We start from the raw sequence: 20,131 nt of genomic DNA, 5'->3' as shown, positions 1-20,131 counted from the left end.
CATCCACAGATATTGCAATTACTTGTAATGTATTCATTCATTTATTTATTTATTGCGATACTGAGTTACCTGACAAAATACAGTAATGTGGGTTGTTTTTTTTTCCGTACACAGAAAAGAAACTTTTTTGAGCTCTCACAGTGAACACATGCGTCACGCACACGTACACCACATTCGCGGGAAGAAACCGTTCACGTTAGAAACGAAAGAAAGAAAGAAAGAAAAAAAGCATGCAATAATGTTCAAAAAACACACGTCGCACTGCTCCGAGCGAAGCCTCACTTAAAAACTCCGGATATGTCGGGGAAAGAAAAATCCATACTTAGGGGTTTGATATCTAACCAACAAATTGAACAAGTAAAAGTTGTTTGTTTGTTTTTTAAATACACAATTTGATAACTGATAGTGACACCGGGTTGAACAGTCGGCTGGGGGTTGTGATGGTTTGCAGCAGGAGCCACCGGGAGCTGGTGACCATGACATTTACATTCGAGCGGTCACCGTTAAGTTCCGGGATGGGGGGGGGGGGGGGTTTGTTGTCAGACTGTCCTTTCAGTGAGTCCGGGTTGTGTGGTTTTGTACAGTACAGCTAAGAGAAAGAGCAGAAGAGCTGAAACGCGACGTCAGAGGGTTTTCTTGGACTCTGGAAAGAAAGGGTTTCTTTTATACATTCGCAAGTCATCCAGTCAAAAGTGATGCAGGCCGTCTCTTTGTATTTAAGGTGTAATACTGACGTCACCTGCTCACGTCTGTGATATCTGTAGATATCTATATCTGTAGTGAGCGGCTAACAAGCTTCAGTTTCCAAACAATCCTTCCTCTCCCGCACCAAATCCCATACATAAAATGAGCGTTTTTAGCTCACATGGTCACAGGAACTCCTGGTCCACTGCTGCCTCATTTGGTCAGTTTGCGTTGAATAATATATTAATAATAATGCATCGGAACTAACGTACGGAGACAGAAGTGGATTAAGAACTCCTGTGTGCCGTGGGCTTTATGGGCTTTGGTATGAGAGATTGAGCCGTGTAGAAACTGCAGTTTCCGGACATAAAAAGCTGTTAAACATTGAGAAAAAAAGCAGTGACCATATTCAGAAATGTATTGTAGACATAAGCAAGAGTAGATTTTATCTCAAGTCAATCACGGCAAAAATCCAAAAATGTGTCAGCATGTCCAACAACCTGGCTTCATAAAACCTTAACAATCCCTTAAATGTGAGTTTCTCACATGGTTTAAAAACAGAGCTGATAGTTATTTAATGTTTTTTCTACTACTCCTACTCAACCAGCCGAATACGCTTCATAGTACATGCGAGCAAAGGAGGAGAGCGTGGTCCTTCTCCAGAAAAGTAAAAATAAAAAAATCGCCTCAGTGGGCGTTTTTCTAAAAATATTTTTCAAGCTTCCTTCAAGCTCCACACTGTAAACGTGATGAAGACCACAAAATGGCCACTCTTTGTTTTTCCCGTTTTTGTCCCTTTGGTATTGAGGTTTGGGCCCCCCCCCCCACCAAACCCCGTCACAGCTGGTTCCATCCGAGAATCTGCAGACTTTTACACATTCAAAATGAAGTAATTAAACATCCAAGTGTCTTTTACACGGAGCCCGGGACTATACGGTGAAAGGGTTACATCACCGCGCTGGACAAAACTGCCTGCGACTGTGTTTCCAGGCAACGTTGGTCTCACGGAATTTGTCTTTGGATTTGAGCCTCCTCACGTTTGGATGATGTAATCCCTTCATGGTATATGTCCAGGCTTTTCAAACAACAACCAAATCCACTTAGTATTACACATTTTCCATGTCACAAATAAGAAGCACACTCCACACTCCTTTTCAACGCACGGCAGCCACACCGAGTGGTACATAGTACGACTTTTTGGCAACAGTCCCTGTGACGGTGGTCCATATATGCTCGTATATATAAAAGTGGACGGACACTTCCGGATGCAAAACTAAGACATCCCACTCTGAAGCCTTTGGGATTTTCGATTTGCACGAAGCCGGTGGGGGTGGATCACACGGGCTCCCATTGGACGATTCCAGCTGTCAATCACACTCATGGTTTGTCGTGGACGTTTCGACAAATGGAAACGTAATTTACAAAGTTGCCGTCGCGCTCTGATTGAACTGAAACTATCTACTTGCTTCCATTCAAACAGACAGAGTCGCCCCCTGTGGCTAACTGCTAATTTCCATTCCATTTCTGAGACGTGGACATCGTCTTCCAGTTTGGCGCCTAAGGACAACTGAGAAGAGTATTAGCGGTGAGGGGGAGAAAAATTCATACAGTCAAATATCGCGATAATTTGGAGATTTTTTTTTTTTGCCTATAATTTCTCTTTCCGAGTCAAATACACAGATACTGAAATTGAAGTGACTCAGCAGTTTGAAACTGAAACCCTCCTTGAATTTCACTTAAGTGGCCAAATGGACTACACTTTCTGAATCAATCTACCCACAAATGTCCTTTTGTCAAATGTTTTCTTTTTGTAAAACCCACAGACCAGAGGTTCTCAGACTTTTTATACCAAGAACCACCTGAGCAAACGTTGTGCTCTTGAAGTAACACCATTATCAAAGGCCTTTTATGGACCGTCATGAGGCGTTTGGAGGCGTTCAGATACTGTATACTTCTGCACTTTACCTTTATTATCTCTCTCTTTCTATTCTCCTCTAACTACTTACATATTCTGTTGTGAGTTTTCTATTTAAGCGTTTAGCAAAGCGACCTACAAGATGAATAAGCTACAAAGAAGATAGGAACAGTGGACTGGTGGAGGGTGAGAGTGCAGAAGTGGATTCAAGTGCAGTAGGAGAAGGTAAGGCAAGAGCTAGGACAGAAGATGTCTGTCTTCTTGAAGTCAGACAGGGACGCCCCATTTTCTGGTAGCGCTCGGTGGGTCATTCCACCGGCGTGGAACGATGCACGAGAAGAGTCTGGGGTTTTGGCACCGCCAGTCGACGAATAACATTTTAGTAGGTGGGAGCAGACCCATGGAGCACTTTGTAGGCTAGCATCAGTGATGGGGGGGGGTCGCTGGTGCCAATCCCAGCTGACAAAGGGCAAAAGGCGGGGTCACACCCTGGACAGATCGCCAGTCCATCATAGGGACACACACAGAGACAAACAACCGTCCACTCTCACACTCACTCACACCTACGGTCAATTTAGAGTGTCCAATTCACCTACTCCACATATTGCATGTTTTTGGAGCAGGACGTCACTTTTGTAAATGATGTTCCCAGTTAGAGGACAGCACATATGAGTGTACACCAGTGTGATTGACAGCTGCTGTCGTCCAATAGGAGCCTAGTCGCAGGGCGACGTCTGTGGACGTCCAGTGGCGCGGGACGAATCGTGAATCTGGCGGCTTTCAGAACGGGGGGAATTGGGATTTTATTGGATGACATCGCGACCGGTCGCCACTTGGGGTTGGTCCTGCTCCCGCTCTGGTCCGATCAGGGAAAAGAGTTTACCGTTAAAGGTCTGCTCCGAGTCTGGAGAGTAGCTGCAGTTTTTTTTGTTTTTTTTCTTTCACAACAAGTCCTGACCCACGATGAGACACGACACTGCCGGAGGGAAAGAGACAGAACAAGAGAGAGAGAAAGAGAGCGAAAGCGAGAGCCACCATCTTCCTCCTCCTCCTCCTCCTCCTCCTCCTCCTCCCTCCGTTCTCCCGTCCCTCCCACTCACTCCTCACACACTGACTCGCTCAGGTCCACAGCGCCACCTCTGGTGAGCCGCCGCATCTTGCTGAAGTCGTGGTCGGTCCTCAGGTAGGACAGCGAGGGGCCTCCCTCGCTGTGGCCCGCCAGGTCCTGGGGCTGGGCCTGCGCGGGCAGCGCCCTCATCTCGCCGCCGCTGCGCCAGTACAGAGTGTATTGCTGCGGGTCGGACACGCCGAAGGTGGAGGCGCACAGCTGCGCCAGAGCCTGGCTGCTCTCCCCGGCTCTCCACTGCAACGTCCGCACAGCGCTGCGCTCCCCGTCCTGGAACAGTATCCGAACGCACCTCTGGAGCGAGGGAGGAGGAGGAGGAGGAGAGGGAGGGAGAGAGAGAGAGAGAGAGGAGTGAGTGTTCACTGTTTTCATGCAACACGGAGGTCAAGAGGCTTATACAGTGAGGGCAAAAGAGGGGGAGGAGAGAGAGAGAGAGGAAGAGAGAGAGCGGTGCACGCGGCACGCAGGCAGATCATCCACTACAACAAGAGAAATTCACTCTAAAACAAAGACTTCCCACACAAACTCAACAAGAGCCTCGTTTATCCACAATATTTGTCTTTTAAACACTGTACTTTCATACATTTTAACCATATATTCAGCTCCATACAATTCCAGAACCATACCAATCAGTTTTACCCAAAAAAATGACATCACTCATTAAAACCTACTTTATATATTATCGTCTTTCAATCCATTTATACTCGTACCACTGCATAACCTGTTTGTTTTTACACAATCTGTGTATATACGGTCATATTTACATCACTTCCTACTTATTGTATATAATATATCTATACGGACATATTTATACTTTTTCATATTAGTACATATTAGTGTCTATACCTCACGTCTTCTGCGTTTTGTTACCGCGTACTTGTGTGACGTGTGTAACGACAATAAAGTTGAGTCTAATCTAAAAACAAAATGCTCATATTTAGCTGTGAGACCTCGGTCACCTGACACGCTACATGCTCACTGACGCGGATAGGGACCGAAAATAGACATCAAATGACGGCGTGCTTTTGATATTTAGGGCGACACAAAGTTCGATATCCAGTCGATCCAACAAAAATATTAAAGTTTGACATCCAGTCTAACAACAGGTCCTTGCGTCTTGTTGAAGAACCAAAGGTTTCCCCTCTGTTGCTGCTCTCTCTCTCATTATACTTCAGGTTTTCACTGATTCAGTCACTATTAATTATGTCATACAGTATGTTACTAATACTATTTCCTTCTGTTATGCCATATATTACTGTGATTTAGCTTTCTGTAAAAAAAAAAAAATGGTATATTTTGTATCTTGTGTGAAATTAAAAGTAAAATTTCCTCTTGACTAAACTCCGACTGTCCTTTATAAATAAACATGACTGGACGTGTAACCTGCAGCAGGAAAAGAAAAGAAAAGAAAAGGCTTCCACAGAGAATCCTCTGAAAGTGTGTCCACATCCAAAATTCATCAGAATATAATCCACTTTCCTCTAAAACTGATGCTCGGCTGGGTTCAGCTTTTCCTGCTGCAAACTTTGTTCTTTTTTTCCACGCCTTCCCAAACACAACAACAACAACAACAACAACAAAATGAAGCCACAGAATGGATCGCAGAAGCTGACAAGTGCCACTCTTCAAACAACCGCGTCGTACATAAGTTATTATATAACGACCGCCTACACGCGCCCTCGCAGCCCCCTGTTTAAATCACACGCTGGCAAAACATACACACCATAATCCTGTTTTTTTTTTTTTTTTTTTACAAACATCAAACCTTAAGAATCCTCACACACACACACACACACACACCTCCGACACACACACACACACACCAGCAGCAATTACAATCAACAGGTCTGCCATGGCGAGAACTTACAGAGTCAGTGAGCTCCTCGCTGTCCGTGTGCATATTGTGTTTGCCTGCTTCGCTGGGTAGATGCAGCTCAATAAATTTCATGTTATCTGACCGCCCACTTCTTCATAGCACTTGGCTCACTGATCCCCGCCTGTGTCAGTGGAAAATCTGGCTGCCGGGTGAGTTAGATCGCCTATTTGAAGCCAGAGTGAGGCACCACGTGACCAGACAGAGAAAACGTTGGACGTGGACGACAATGCCGCTCTCGCGTATCTCGTCAGAGGCGACGGTTACACCCCAAAAAAAATCTGGGGCTGGGGCTGATAATAGGAGAGTCTAAGTGAAAGTGTGTGTGTGCATTAGTGCAGGGCCCCCCCCCCCCCATCATTGTAAGCCGGCAGCCTCAGATCACAGGATTACCTTTAAAAACTAATCCCCCTCAGGACTCCACATGTGTGTGTTGTGTGTGTGTGGGGTGTGGGGGGTGTCACCTGACCTCTGCACCTGTGCCTTGACCTCTAGAAAATGCGAGGTACTTAAACAGTTAAGTGTTAGTGAAAGCATTTAAGGATAGATGAAGGAAATTAAAGCGCTGAGGAACGAGGCTGCAAGCAGGGGACAGAAGGGAAAAAACTAATTTTAGCCACATGTAAAAAAAAAAAAAAAAAAGAAGCACATCTAATAAAAATCGACACGTGTTATGAGTCTGCAGTGTCTCAAGAAAAAGATTCCTGCTATTTTTCCCTCACCGGTAAAGATCTTTCTGTGGCTGGAAAGTAAACTTTTTGAAGCACTCACTGTCCCCCACACCAAAGTCCATTGACAGAATCAGCAATTTTACATCACAACTCACAGGAGTCGTTGACCCGCTGCCGCCTCCATCAGTCAGTTCAACTGTTTCAGTGTTTGAATGCCGTGTTTGGAATTCTCTGTTCAGTTTCAGGCTAGAAAAAAGGTGACGTGTCCACGTGAGCTTAAATCGCTCAATTTCTCTATGGACTTTGGTGTGGGACAGACAACCGTTTGGAAAGTTCCGTATTCAGCGGTAAAAATTGCTGTCAAACTGTGAGATAAAGACAAAACATAACCCCCAAACTGGTTCAGATACAATGGCATAGTATCCCTTTAATACCCAAGATCATCCCTGAGCCAAATATGGGTCACCATTGCTCGTTCTACATCACCTGCCATTGTTACAAATGTAGGTCGTCACATCTCATCACTGCTGATGGATTATCCTCTCGCCCGTGTCGCCGTTTGACAGCTGGGGGGAAAACGTGTCGAAGTTGAAGTCCCTTTTTAATAATATTACTTCAGTAAAAGTCTTAAAGTCCATATTTGACACTTCAGTCCGAACTATGAGCGCGGCTTCACTGCAACTGACAAGCAAACAAACAAACAGGAAGTGTCTCGATTGGACTTTCAAATTAAAATCGTGGACTTGCTTGTTTGAATAAAAAGCTGTAAAAATGAAGAAACCACTCAAACTCACCCAATCTAAAACCAGTCTTACCTAAAAGTACAACATCTTCTTACCAGAAAATGACGTTGGTAGAAGTTGAAGTCACTTATTATAATATTACTTAAGTTGTTGTGGGTTGTGGGAGTTGTGGGTTCAATTCCTGGCTGCTAGTCTACATGTGTCCTTGAGCAAGACACTTGAATGGGTGAAAATCGTAGTGTAAAGCCGCTCATCAAGACTAGAAAAGCTCTGTATAAATACAGACCATAATACCAACTCTTCTTCTTCTTCTGATTTTATTTGGTAGTAACAAAGATAGTTATATAAATAGAAATGTAGTGTAGAGTAAAAGTGAAAGTTGCTGCTGATATAAATAACAAGGTAAAGTACAGATACGTGAATTTTGTACTTGTACAGTAACAAAGTATTTGTACTCTGTTAAAAAAGAGAAACGGTTTGATTAATTTGAACCAGATTTGAGCCTGTAGTTTTACACTGCATAACAAACAGGAGTTCCTTCTGTCCACACATCGGTCCACACTTCACTCCGGGCGTTACTATACCGTTTCAAACCCACACACGAATCTGCCAGTGTTTCTGCGCTGTCACTCACGGCTACAGTCGCAGCATTGTTGGGTTTTTTGTTTTTTTTCCACCGACCTGACTCTGCTGGCTCTCCTTTTGTTTCTGGGCTTCCCGGCTCCGTCTGCAGCTCCACTCCTTCAGCGCCTCCTGGGCGTCCGGCGTCAGGCAGCCGGACAGCGGAGTCTCCCTGTCCAGGCTCTGGATCAGACACAGGCTGGCATACACACTGGTCAGGTAGTAACCGCCTGGGAGCAACAAACAACACGTGGAGACACTGAATGTCACAGGGAAGACACTTGGATTTATTTATTCAGAAATATTTTATTGTACACAAATCAAAAAATATTTAAAAATGATTAAATGAAGGAAAAATAACTTTTTCCTTAATCTCAAAATTCTGAATTTAATCTCAGAATTCTGACTTTAGTCTCAAAATTCAGACTTGTTCTTTAATCCCAGAATTCTGACTTTTACTTTAATCTCAGAATGACATATTCTGACTTTGTTTCTCAGAATTCTGACTCTAATCTCAGAATTTTGACTTTTTCAAGTCTTCTTTCAGAAGCTGAGAAATCATAAAAGCTTGTTTAATTTATGGAAAAAAAACACTGAAACTGATTCATTGATCAAAATAGTTGACGATAATAGAAACTGACATATTTACATCTGTATCACAACAGTTGATTGGAACTACGGTGGCCTTCACACACCAGAAAGCCCAACAAAAACCAAATTATTCTCATTTTAAAGCAAGTATACAAAGATATATATATGGGTATTTTAGTTCAGACGACCCTGTATGTAATTAAAGTTTTTATCTCCCTGCTTTGGTGTAAAATGTATGGGATGTATCAGTGCTGCACTAACGTGGGGACCCTCCTCTCCTCCCACACACAGACAGCGAGCGCTCGCATTGATTGAACAGCTGAAAAGCACATTGACAGGTTTCAAAATAAAAGCACAGTTTTCACACCGCTCATCAGACACAGACAGGTCCTGTGGTTCGCACCTTCTCCTCCGAGCCAGGACGGCTCCAGCAGCTCCATCATGTACTCCACCTCGATCAGGATGTGAGGCCTGTTACACTCCACGATCACGTAGGACAACGATGGCAGGAAGTCGTCCCAGCTCACTTCCTGTCCTGTAAAGAAAGAAACAGGAAGATGGAATAAAGTTGTGTGTTTTTTTTTTTTTTTTTAGATGAATCACCACCAAAAAACCAACGAGCTTGGTTCTCACCGTGTACGGAGCCCATGGCCTTGTGCACGCACTTGCACACTTGCAGCAGCAGCAGGACTTTGTCGATGGGCGAGTGCGTCCTCTGCATCAGCACCAGCTTCTGCCTCACGCGCTCCACACCGCGGCTGTCCGGGACGCCCGTCCGCACGCCCAGGCGCTCCATGGCGGCGTCCCCTTTCAGACGGAGCAGGTTCTGGGTGAGGCGCTGGCTGGAGCCGTCCTCACTGTGCGACGCCACCAGGGCTTTTTCGAGGTGGGCCTTGAGAGGTCGGAGCACACAGGAGAACATGGCTCGCTCCAGTGCAAGGTCTGAGGACAGAGGGAGGGGGGGACATTATTACTCCAACTCATATTTCGTTTGAAGTAGTGAACCCACAATTGTGTTTGCTTGTATTCTTTAAGCGATGAGTTGTAGGGTCAGACCAATGCGGATGACGGTGGGAATCCCAGTGTAGCTCACGATACACGATACATGGTGCGCGATACCAATAATATCGCGATACAAGGATTCTGTGACAATCAATATATTGCAAGACTATCATATATCACGATATCTGTCTGACTGGTGTAGGAGTTCTCTGTATATCCACAACATAGAGAACAAAGTGCATAAAGTCTGTGTGGATGGAGCTTCTCAACGTAGCTTTCTCCACCATTATCCCGCTGTAAACTCCCTCTTCTTCGGCCAGGTAACATTCAGTTAAGTGTCTCTCATTCATTTGAGTAGCGCCACCGTCAGGAGACATGAAGAAGCGACACCCAGCGAGTGAAACTGGCAGGGACTGTTTACTTTAAAGCGCCTTATTGATTATCATCTTGCACGAGGAAGGACGACAATATATCACCACATCGATATTTGGACCCAACACCATCATAATACCAGTGGTAACTGTGATAATAAGGACACAATATTACAGTCATACCGTGTTGGGCAGCCCATGGCCTAGTGGAAAGGAAAGTTGGCGTATAACCAAAGGGTTGCCAGCTCAAATCCCCAAAAGGGACAACACCCATTGCTCCCCATTTAATTGGACAACTGGGAAATTAACCCCAGCCATGTGGGGGGCACATCCAGAAAACTCCAAGTACCGCGCCCAAGTGCTTTATCCAGGTTTAGCAAGAAACAGTGCCGAACCAAGCCATGCTAGAACTGCACAATGAAAAAAGCCATACATTTACAGTGTAATTAAATGGATAAACCACTTTTTTTTAGATGTAAATCAGTATATTTGGGTATCTAGTGACCAGAGAGGCGTGTCAAAGACCAGAGTCGCTCAACACGCTACCTACTGAGGACCCTGGAGTTTAGAATATTCTAATATTTGATAAACCATTGAATATTTAAATAGTATAGTACTTAGTACAATAGTACTTATTATTACTGTACTGTAATGTGGAGTATTACTAATTTATTATTATTAGTATTATTATTGTTGTAGTTATTTTTAATGTTACTTACATATATACATATATTAGTCCATCATAGACGTTTAATTTACCTATACTGGTATATTGTATATGGTATATCTCTTTGCTCCTGGTTTGTCTTGACAACAGTGAGAGACAGTACAGTGCGCATGTACGCTCTCACACGTGGAAACACACACGTGCGCGCACACACACACACACACACACACACACACACACACAGTGAGAGTGATTCTCCTGCAGTTAGTGCTGACTAATGTGGTTAAGAATTCTCCAACAAACACTGTCCATCCATCATTCTTTGTGCATACACTCTACAATATCATTCCCCCTCCTAATTATTCATTCACACCCTCCATTTTCTTCTCCTCTACCTCCCTCTCTGCTCACTCCCAGCCTCCCCTTTTCTTTCACCAGCTCCGCAAAGTACCAGATTACATGTAATCCGATTACAGCCGTGTCAGTAAATGGCTACTCCTAAAAAGCACTGTTGAATTTTTTTTTCTTTCCCCATATTTATCACAGATCTGTGTGTGATTACATCTCAACCTGCCTATTTCTATCCCTCCCTCCCCTCGCAGCCTCCACTGAATCGTGCTGCTCTTCAAGTGAGCGTGGGACTGTGATATCTTTTTATGATAAACGAGGGGGAGAAAAAAAAAATGCAAATGCCTCCCACCGACGCAATGCGAGATAAATCAGAATCAGAGTGCATGGAGGACGGACGGGAAGGGAGGAAGGAAAGGAAGGAAGGAAGGAAGGAAGGCAGCGGCCAACCTGCTCTCCCCTGAAGCCTCTGCAATGCCAGGCAACCATCCTTCATCACTCATTTCACACGCACACACATACACACACGGAAAAAGAAGACAAACCTACGCACAAGATTGTGTCAAAGGATCCGAGTACGAAGCTTCCAAAGTAACACACTACGACGTGTCTACAATAATGAGAAAAAAATCACACTTTGAATGCAGTGGATGTGAAAGGCGGGACTTTCCTAATGCTGTTTTCTAAATATGAGACAATATGAGTGAAAGAGTGACAACGACCCCGCCCCCACCCCAACTACTTTCGCCATTCGAAAAAGGCCGTTTTCACAGACCTGTGGCCTCTGTCTTTTCAATTAGTTTCCGTACATTTACATTAGGAAAAAAAGACATTATGTTCGTCCCACTGAAACTGGACTTTTAAAATACACTAGTACAGCACCCGTTCATCCAATCAATCCACTGATTTTGAGCCAATCCCAGCCGACATATGCCGCGTCTCTATCACGGTACAGTACGGTACGTTTGGAAGGGTAAAGCCCTGAGTCAGCAACAACAACAAGCCACGACAATGAATGCGACACAGCGAACAGCTAGCCAGCTAGAGCCGGACCAGCTCCACTATTGGGGTACCCCAAGGAAAGGGTGCCAAAAATGGATCACTTGGCGCCGGTTATATTGGCACTATTCCAAATAACATAAAAATACGTACCGCACCAAACCGAAACTGGCCGGAAACACAGCCTTAGACACCTGACAGGTCGCCAGTCCAGGGTACGACATGAACCATTCACTCTCCTACAGTTGATTTAGGGTGTCCGATGAACCTGATCCCTAATTTGCATGGTTTTGGACTTACCGGAGAACTCGGTAAGAAAGCACCTGCACACGGAGAGAACTTCAGAAAGGCCCTCAGTCAAACCAGGATCTGACCTGGTGACCTTCTTGCTGCGAGTCGACAATGTTAGCAACTGCACCAGCAGTGTTTGAAGCCTTAAGTTCACAACTGGCCGCATGCTTAACTGAAACCTGCCTAATTCTGACAAGCTAAAAGGGGGTGTACCACCACCTAGTGGAGTGGAGGAGGAAGACATACGTCAGTCGACCAATTGAGCAGCGTAGTCTATTGTTCTGACCAGAAAAGTCGTGGATGAAGTAAGGACTCAAATATAAAGTGTCTTGATTCAATTGTGATTATAGAGCATTGATGTGTTTGTCAATTTTCCCTTTGTTTACCTTTCTCGTTCTCTGGCACCAGAGTCTCAATGGGAGGTTCCAGTTCTCCGCTGTCCAGCAGGCAGCACTTCGCCTGGGACAGAAAGAGCCGCAGATCCTGCAGAAGCTGAATGGAAGTCACCCCAGAGGAGGAGGAAGAGGAGGATGAAGATGAAGACAGGGATTTGAGCACCTCCCTCTGCGCCAGCAGGAAGTCCTGAACCATGCCGCCAAAGATGGAGCGCCTGTCTCTGGACAGCTCCTCCACCAGTCGCGTCAGCCGCTTGTCCGGAGCAAAGAAACACACAAAAGCCTCGCTCATGCGGTGCATCCCGCCGCGGCCTCTGGAGCGCACCAGCGGGGGGCGCTGGTCGGCGTACATTTGGGTTTGGACCATGCTTTCTGGATCTGAATCCGAGCCATTGTCCTCGTCCATGCTGCTGAAGGAGCTGCTGCTGTCCAGCTCGGCCAGGGACGGAGCGGGACGACGCTCGTGAGCCAGAACCGCCACCTCGATGCCGGAATCCTCTGCTCGGGCTGACGACGGTGGCTTTGCAGGATCTTCCACCTTGGCAGATGTCTTTATCAGCAAAAAAAGAATAGTTTTATTAATTAAAAAATATACAATAATACAACTGACTGAACCAACCAACAAGTGAACATGAGGGGATTTTAGACACATTTGAACTTGAAAATACATGAAATTACACAATAATACACCATGCATTGTGTCTGGCAATTATGGCTGTAAATAAACTAAAGTTAAGATTAAGTTTTAAAGAACCTCTAACAATTATTACCAAACACAACTTGGTCCAAGGTATAACAATAACTCATGTTATGTTAGAAATGTGCATGAAATGTGACACATATGCATGTTTTTGACTTGTTTTTCACTATAAAACTACAAAAAATATCCTTTACTGCAGCAATTTGCTACTGTTTTGGTTGGTGTCTCACAGATTATGTTTGTGGATGATAATCAGGTCAACCACAGGGAGTGTTATCATGTTTTCACAAGCTTAAACATGTAAAAAAACAAAAGAAATTCCTGTGGGATCAAAAATGTGTCTACATTATTGAAGGTATGATGTGAAAGACAAAAACCTATTACTTCAGGCACATAGACGGACATCATGTCCTCTTCCTCTGCAGACCCTGGCGATACAGCGGGGGTCCTCCTCAGCACTCCGGCCCCGGCGTGAACTCTCCTCTGTGGGTTAGTGCCGGCCTTCTGCAGCCTCTCTGAGCCGTCGGACTGCTCCACCGACGGCGGCGGCGAGAAGGAGCCGACGCCCTCGAGGGACAGATTCATGGAGGTCTCGGAGAGCCGGAGCCGCATGCTGCGCTTGAAGCGGTGCCGTTTGTTGGAGGCACTGTGGTTTGTGAGTTGTGGCTGCTGAGGAAAAGAAAGGAGTGGGTTCAAGACAATTTGAAGGTTCGATGTGTGTATGACACATAGGAGGCTTTTCTTGTTTGTTTGTATAAATGTATAAATTGCTTTAGGGAGGCGGCCATCTTGCCCTACCACATTTCTACAGCACAAATGTGGACAATATGTTTTCATATTTAAAACTAGCACAAACAAAAAACAACATCCTTTCTGGTACACAAAGGCCACCGTAGTTCCCTGATGTGCTTGGGAAAGGGAAGTGTGCGCAGATGAGTCCTTCCCTTTGCCTCAATCTGTAGAGAAAATTGGTTTATAGAATAGACCGTATGTACAAAAATGGATGTAGTGTTCCCGTTGCATATGAAAGTTCAGGTTCAGGATTGAAACTAGTGACTGAGACCATTAACTCTACAGGAAATTGTTTACTGACCTAAATCAGGTGAGAAGTAGAATAGATTTCCTGGTGTCTGTCCCATTTGCAAGGCTTCACTTTTCAAACTAGGAGCAGTGTTTACCAATCTTGCTATATGGGGACCTACTTTTGACCTAACTATTGTGATCCAAATCACAATACATTGGTAAATAAGTCACTTCCAAAGATTATTCACATAATCCTGAACTAAAAGGTTGCAAAAAATCTGTGAAATAGATTGGGGACGCCCAGAAAACAAATCTCCCCTGACCCACCCAAACTGGTGCACTTGTAATGTTTGTAATTCTTTAAAAAAAGTGAATCAGGGAGCTTTGGATAATGACATATTCTTCTCCACTAACCTTGCAAACCTCTAGCTGCAGGAAGAGCGGGTTGATGAAACAGATTTTGCCTTGTCTGCCTCGGTTCGGCGGCTTACACCGGTCCTGCGTCACCACTGTCTGGGCCTGGCTGCTGCTGCTGCTTGATGCGAAAGGGTCCAACGGTCCGTTTTGGAGGTCTGAAGAACTTGGGGAGCTCCAGAAGTCTGGTCGCAAGGTAGACAAAGAGATAAGAGTTCTTCAGTAAAAGGAATCATTCTCTTGGACCTGTGACGGACTGACCAAGTGACATAAGAGTGAAACCATCTTAAGTTAAGTTAAGTTAAGCTGTACCTTGTCCCATGTGTGAAATGGCCTCCAGCTGCCTGTGAGTTGTGGCTTTAACAATAGCCTCTGGTAGCTCCAGTGGAAAAGGCAACACATCTCTGCAGACAAGACAAAAAAACAAAAAACGTTACCATCTATCACCTTAGAGTCTATATTGTTGCTATCTCTTTATCATATTTGCTAAAATTCTTGAGTTTAACACTCACATTAGATAACAAACATCATTTTTCTTTTCTGTCAGACAACATATTAATGTTTGCTGGTGTTCCCGTCTCAAAAACACAGGCATTTGTCAGGATTAGCAAGCGAGCCAAGGAACACATGGCTGAAAAAGTGCAGCCAAAAATAAAGTTTGTGCCAAATCTGTTTCAGGATCTTGACAGAGAGAGAGAGAGAGAGAGAGAGAGAGAGAGAGAGAGAGAGACTAATGTCGATGTTGCTCGATAAGAACTGTTTTTATGCTGAATTCTATTTATATGAGAAGTGTAACTGAGACACAAGCGTGTCTTGGGCTAGCCATTGTTAGCAACAACGCTCTACGTGGTATTTTACACACACAACCCGCATACCAACCTGTGTACAGATAAAAATTGAACATTACTATGTTTACACCTGATTTAACGAGAAACAAATAAGACAGAGGTGCAATTACGAGTAAAAGTAGCAGAGTGTTTTTGCAACTGAGGCAAGTGGCAGCCATCTTGGTATCCTATGTCAGGGTTTGTGATATATAGGTATAAAGCCAACCTGTAGGGGGCGTTCTAGTTCAAATTCTGACTGGGAACACACCATAAAGTTTACACAGAGGTTATGTTACAATGAATGTATAATACTTTCATCATTATTTCTTTTGGCTAACTTTTGGCTAACTTCCTGTCCATTCCTACTGCTCCATTGCAACTACTCTTCCTCCTTACCTAACCTCACGACATTGTTTGGTGAGAAGGCGGAGCATTTATTTACAAAGAGCCTTACGCTGTGTTCCATTTGTAGTCGGAACTCGTTTGTTTGTGTGCGCCAATGCCCGTGTAGAGGTTGTTATTGTTAGCGTGGGATATGTTTGCATTGATATATTTTTTCCCGACTTTTTTTCATCTGCAAAAGATCACATTTCTGAGACACGCACATCAGAACTGGTGAAAGATTTTATAAAATAAGGAAAATACATAAAAGTGGAGGCAAAATGGCTCAATAGCGCCCCCAAAGGGCAAACCAAGTAGGGCAGAGCTGAAACTAAGTTGCGCCAAATTTAATGAAATGTGGTGGACTCATGCCACAGCCCAAGACAAACAGAAAAGTCTATCGGGACCATGGCCTCAACTCGACCATCTTGGTGATTTACACTTTTTCTTAAATGAACAAACTCGTCTGAGAACTTATCGTAATATAAAAACAACACTTCAGTTTGTACCAAACAAATCAAAGATGAAAAGTTATCAAGAGGTCTCGCAGATTCAAAAGGGTGTGATCACGGCACCCAATGAAAATTTTGCCGGACCTGGGCAGAAAACATCAGCACATGAAAACTAAGTTAAGGGCATAGCACCACCTAATGGCAGCACGGCAGTGATGAGGGCTATATATCGGTCCATATCAACGCATTTTTGATATTCTGCAAAAACCACCACTCCTGAACAGTTTTTCTTTCCTAAAAAGTTAGATTTTTTTTTTCACTTGACCGGCCCCCTACTGGCCACACTAGATACTCATTGGCCCCCAGGTCATTTGAGTGTGAGAGTGCTGGTTCAGCTGATATAATCCTATGACATAATAATCACCTGCTGATGCAGTAGAAGGCCACCAGTCGACACAAGTCAGGGAAAGTGAGTGCTGAAGTCTCCAAGGCGAAAGCTGGTAATAGAACAGACAAGAGTTTGACAGCTGTGGAGGCAGTGAGGAGACGGCTGCAAATTTAACAGGCTGTATGGCAGCTGCAAATAATTCGGAGGAGCCATCTTTTTTCACCGTCTCACATCACTTCACCCTCTGCAGTGTAAACACTGCACTGCAGGAGAAACGATGCGTGAGCAGGGGGCGATAATCTGTACTCACTGGAGTCTTCCTCACAGATGAAGAACTCCCTAACAGAGGAGGCACTTCTGTCCACCGTCACTCTCAAACACAGCACCTTCCTCTGGCTGGCGCTGCATTTACGCACCAGAAACGTCTGCGTACAGCGACAAAAAAACACACACACAAGACAATAATAAACAGAAACGTGAGTAAAGAACAGTGACGTTATTGTCCTTTATGCACAGACTTCACAGGAAATCTGACACGGCACGGCACAGATGGTGCAGATAGGGAAAAACGTAAACTATAATGAAAGAAACCAACGTGTTAAAGCTGCTTTTAGCACGGAGACGTTCTATTATTGTGTAGTTTATTCAAAAAGCAACTTAAAGTGCTCGTTCTTGAAACCTTTATGAATGTATTTACTGGTTTTCAACATAATAAAACAGCTATTCCCAATAATTTTAATAGGAATAATAATAATCAAACAAGAATAGCTACAAATAAACAATCATACACACACAATAAATAATAATTATAGTATATATAAACACATTGACAACTACAAAACACCCATACAGATATTCAGTCATATAAAAGACATACTGTACATTTCAAAACATTGCTTATGAGGAAAATAAATAAATAAACATATAAAAAGTTGTCATAGTCTTCATAGATTTTAGCATTTAAAAATGTGGTGCTGTAAAACAACATATGAGCTCATTAAAAGCTATTACTGATTTAAATTAAAATTCAAAAAAAGCAGTTTCTTACAAAAACTGACGATATACACTTAAGAAATTGTTATAAACAACAAAGATGTTAATGTTTTCTTGTTGAAATATGTATTCCTGTATGCTTTTTTCAATTTTTTTTATTGAATAAGAACGTGATTGATTATGGATTGATTGGACCTCACCCCGACAGGCTCTCGGAGCAGGATGTAGAGCGCCGAGTCGTGGTTGAGCGACAGCTGCAGCCACACAGGATGAGTGAGCAGCAGACGATCCAGGACGCTGAAGCCACGCTGAGACCCTCGCTGGCTACCGCCCACCGCCTGCATCTGAAACACACACACACACACACACACACAGACTAAATACTTAGAGCAGCTTTAATTAGTCTGCTTTTAACCAACTGCACGCACGACTGAGGCATAACTTGAAAATGAAGTTACGGGTCTAGAGTTGCCCGTTACATAAACTGAACTCTTTTCCTCATCTTTTTAACTGAGGACTTGTGCTGACTCAGCATTCCCATTTGGCAACATACTTCTTCTACTTCTAAAAGTAATAATATTAGTATATATAGTATAATGATAACCATATTTTACAAAAAATAACAATAAAAAAGCACTATAATCTTCTTTTTCTTTTTTAGTCCAGTGGGTCACATGACATGGAACCCATTGGAAACATATTTTTAAAAACTCAAATGCATAAAAACACCACGAAAATCAATATAAAATACATTAATAGAAAAAGGGCTAACATTCATCTACAGCAGTGACATGATTTGATATTGATTTGGAGCCAGTGTGACACGTGACATTTTAACGCTAATATACCATGAACATCACATAAAAGATAAACTAAATCCAATCAGACTGTGACTGCATTACCACTTCTCACATTTGTGTTGCCAGGAAAATAATAACGTTGGTTTTAGACTAACCTTTTTAGTTCTTTATGGTTTATTTTTAGACAGGATCTCAGAGAGAGAAAGAGATAAAGGTGCAATAATAATTTCTATTTTGGATGTTCGCCATCATAACTTTCAAAAAACTTAATAATTCTGGGCAACTTTTCTGAGATATATATATATATATATATATTTTTTTTTTTTAATTACCAAACCTGTTTTAAAAGCAGCTCTGTTCACCTTTAGTCCTTCTGTCGTCACATCCACAAGTGACAAGTCGACGTTTGGTTTCATTTGGTTTGAACTGCGCCTTTCTTTATTTCTGGCCTCGTAATGTTGTCATTCAATCTCTCTCTCTCTCTCTCTCTCTCTCTCTCTCGCTCTCTCTCGCTCAGATTGGCTTGCTGCTGGATGTCACACTGTGTGGGCTGCCGACGAACGCTTGCGAACGTAGCAGCAGATGGTTGCCATGGAAACCTGGGGCCTATCATGCCCACATCCTACCAGGCATTCCCACTCAGTGAAACACCCGCTCGCGCCCTCTCTTTCTCTCTCTCTCTGACAGGTTGGAGACACACACACACACACACTTGTACAGTATGAACACACACACACACACACACCTATTCTTTTCAGGACTCTCATTGATTTCGCCTTAACAAGCGTTATCACTAACCTCAACCATAACCAGTTAATGACTAACCGTGACCTTAACCCAACCACAATTCAAATATTACTTCTAAACATAACCAGTTCCTCACAAATGAGGTTCTGTCTCTTTAGGACCAGGTTTTGGTCTCCATGAGGACGACTGGTCCTGACAAGGTGGGTGCTTATGCAAAGAGGCAACAAATACAAGCACACACAAAACTACAAACCTGTTTTTATATCTTAGTGAGGACACATCATTGACATTATGTATTCCCCAGCCCCTCACCCTAACCACCACAACTAAGTGCCCGACCCTGACCCTTAACCAAAACCGAACCTAAACACAATTCTAACCCTAACCCTTAAAAAATTGGTGGGGCCCAGACAAAATGTCCCCACAAAGACAGGTTTTTATGTGTTTCTATTAATAATGTGTTATATTATTATTATAATAATGTTTCCCACATCAGAGTAGTTCACCCCTATCAGATGCTGCAACCTGTTCTGCTTCTATTAGAGGACACATTATGCATATTGTTTTCATTTGTATTTTTCACACACACATATGTATACACACACATATATATATATATATATATATATACATATATATATATATATATATATATATATATATATATGTTACCACCTGCTGTCACCTTTTACATAAGTCTCCCCTCCTCTTAGAGGAGCCAGTTGTATCCGTGCGTCAGTCTGTGGAACCATTAACAGTGGATGGTAACTAGTGTTAGAGGGGGAGAGATGTCAATCAATGCTGGGGCTCAGTGTTACATAATGAGGACGGGGTCACTGCAGACTCTGTCAAACTACTGTGGAAAAACGTATCGACAGCGACCTGCACCGACCTCAGAAAAAAAAGAAAGAATCGATGAGTGAGCTACAGTATTACCTAAACACATGACCTTTATTATCGTTAAAGCAAATGGAGTTAGGGAAGGTTTTTACGGTCCAGACGCACAAGGTTCTTCTTCATTTTCCTTGAAATAAATCGCGTTTTTCCGCATGCCACAAAACTTGTTGGTTAATTCGTAAATCGTAAATGGGAGGGGCTAAAAACTGAGC

At 43.4% G+C, this 20,131-nt stretch overlaps 1 protein-coding gene across 1 annotated transcript in view; it reads right to left on the bottom strand.

The window, feature by feature from the left end:
• Window positions 1–22: 22 nt before the first annotated feature.
• rin1b (Ras and Rab interactor 1b) overlaps window positions 23–20,131 on the bottom strand; it is a 28,731-nt gene continuing 8,622 nt past the window's right edge. The window contains exons 2-12 of the mRNA XM_058623792.1: window positions 17,676–17,819; window positions 16,793–16,907; window positions 16,519–16,591; window positions 14,747–14,838; window positions 14,435–14,619; window positions 13,382–13,666; window positions 12,289–12,847; window positions 8,858–9,166; window positions 8,628–8,759; window positions 7,694–7,863; window positions 23–4,019 (exon numbers count right to left, since the gene is read on the bottom strand). Of these exons, the coding sequence (XP_058479775.1) occupies window positions 3,696–4,019; window positions 7,694–7,863; window positions 8,628–8,759; window positions 8,858–9,166; window positions 12,289–12,847; window positions 13,382–13,666; window positions 14,435–14,619; window positions 14,747–14,838; window positions 16,519–16,591; window positions 16,793–16,907; window positions 17,676–17,819 (2,388 nt within the window). The 3' untranslated portion in view covers window positions 23–3,695. The remainder of the gene's footprint in view (window positions 4,020–7,693; window positions 7,864–8,627; window positions 8,760–8,857; window positions 9,167–12,288; window positions 12,848–13,381; window positions 13,667–14,434; window positions 14,620–14,746; window positions 14,839–16,518; window positions 16,592–16,792; window positions 16,908–17,675; window positions 17,820–20,131) is intronic.

This window comes from Solea solea, chromosome 3 (genome assembly GCF_958295425.1).
Source record: "Solea solea chromosome 3, fSolSol10.1, whole genome shotgun sequence".
In the NCBI taxonomy this organism is placed as follows: Eukaryota; Metazoa; Chordata; class Actinopteri; order Pleuronectiformes; family Soleidae; genus Solea; species Solea solea.
This window is presented reverse-complemented; position numbering and strand designations above follow the sequence as displayed.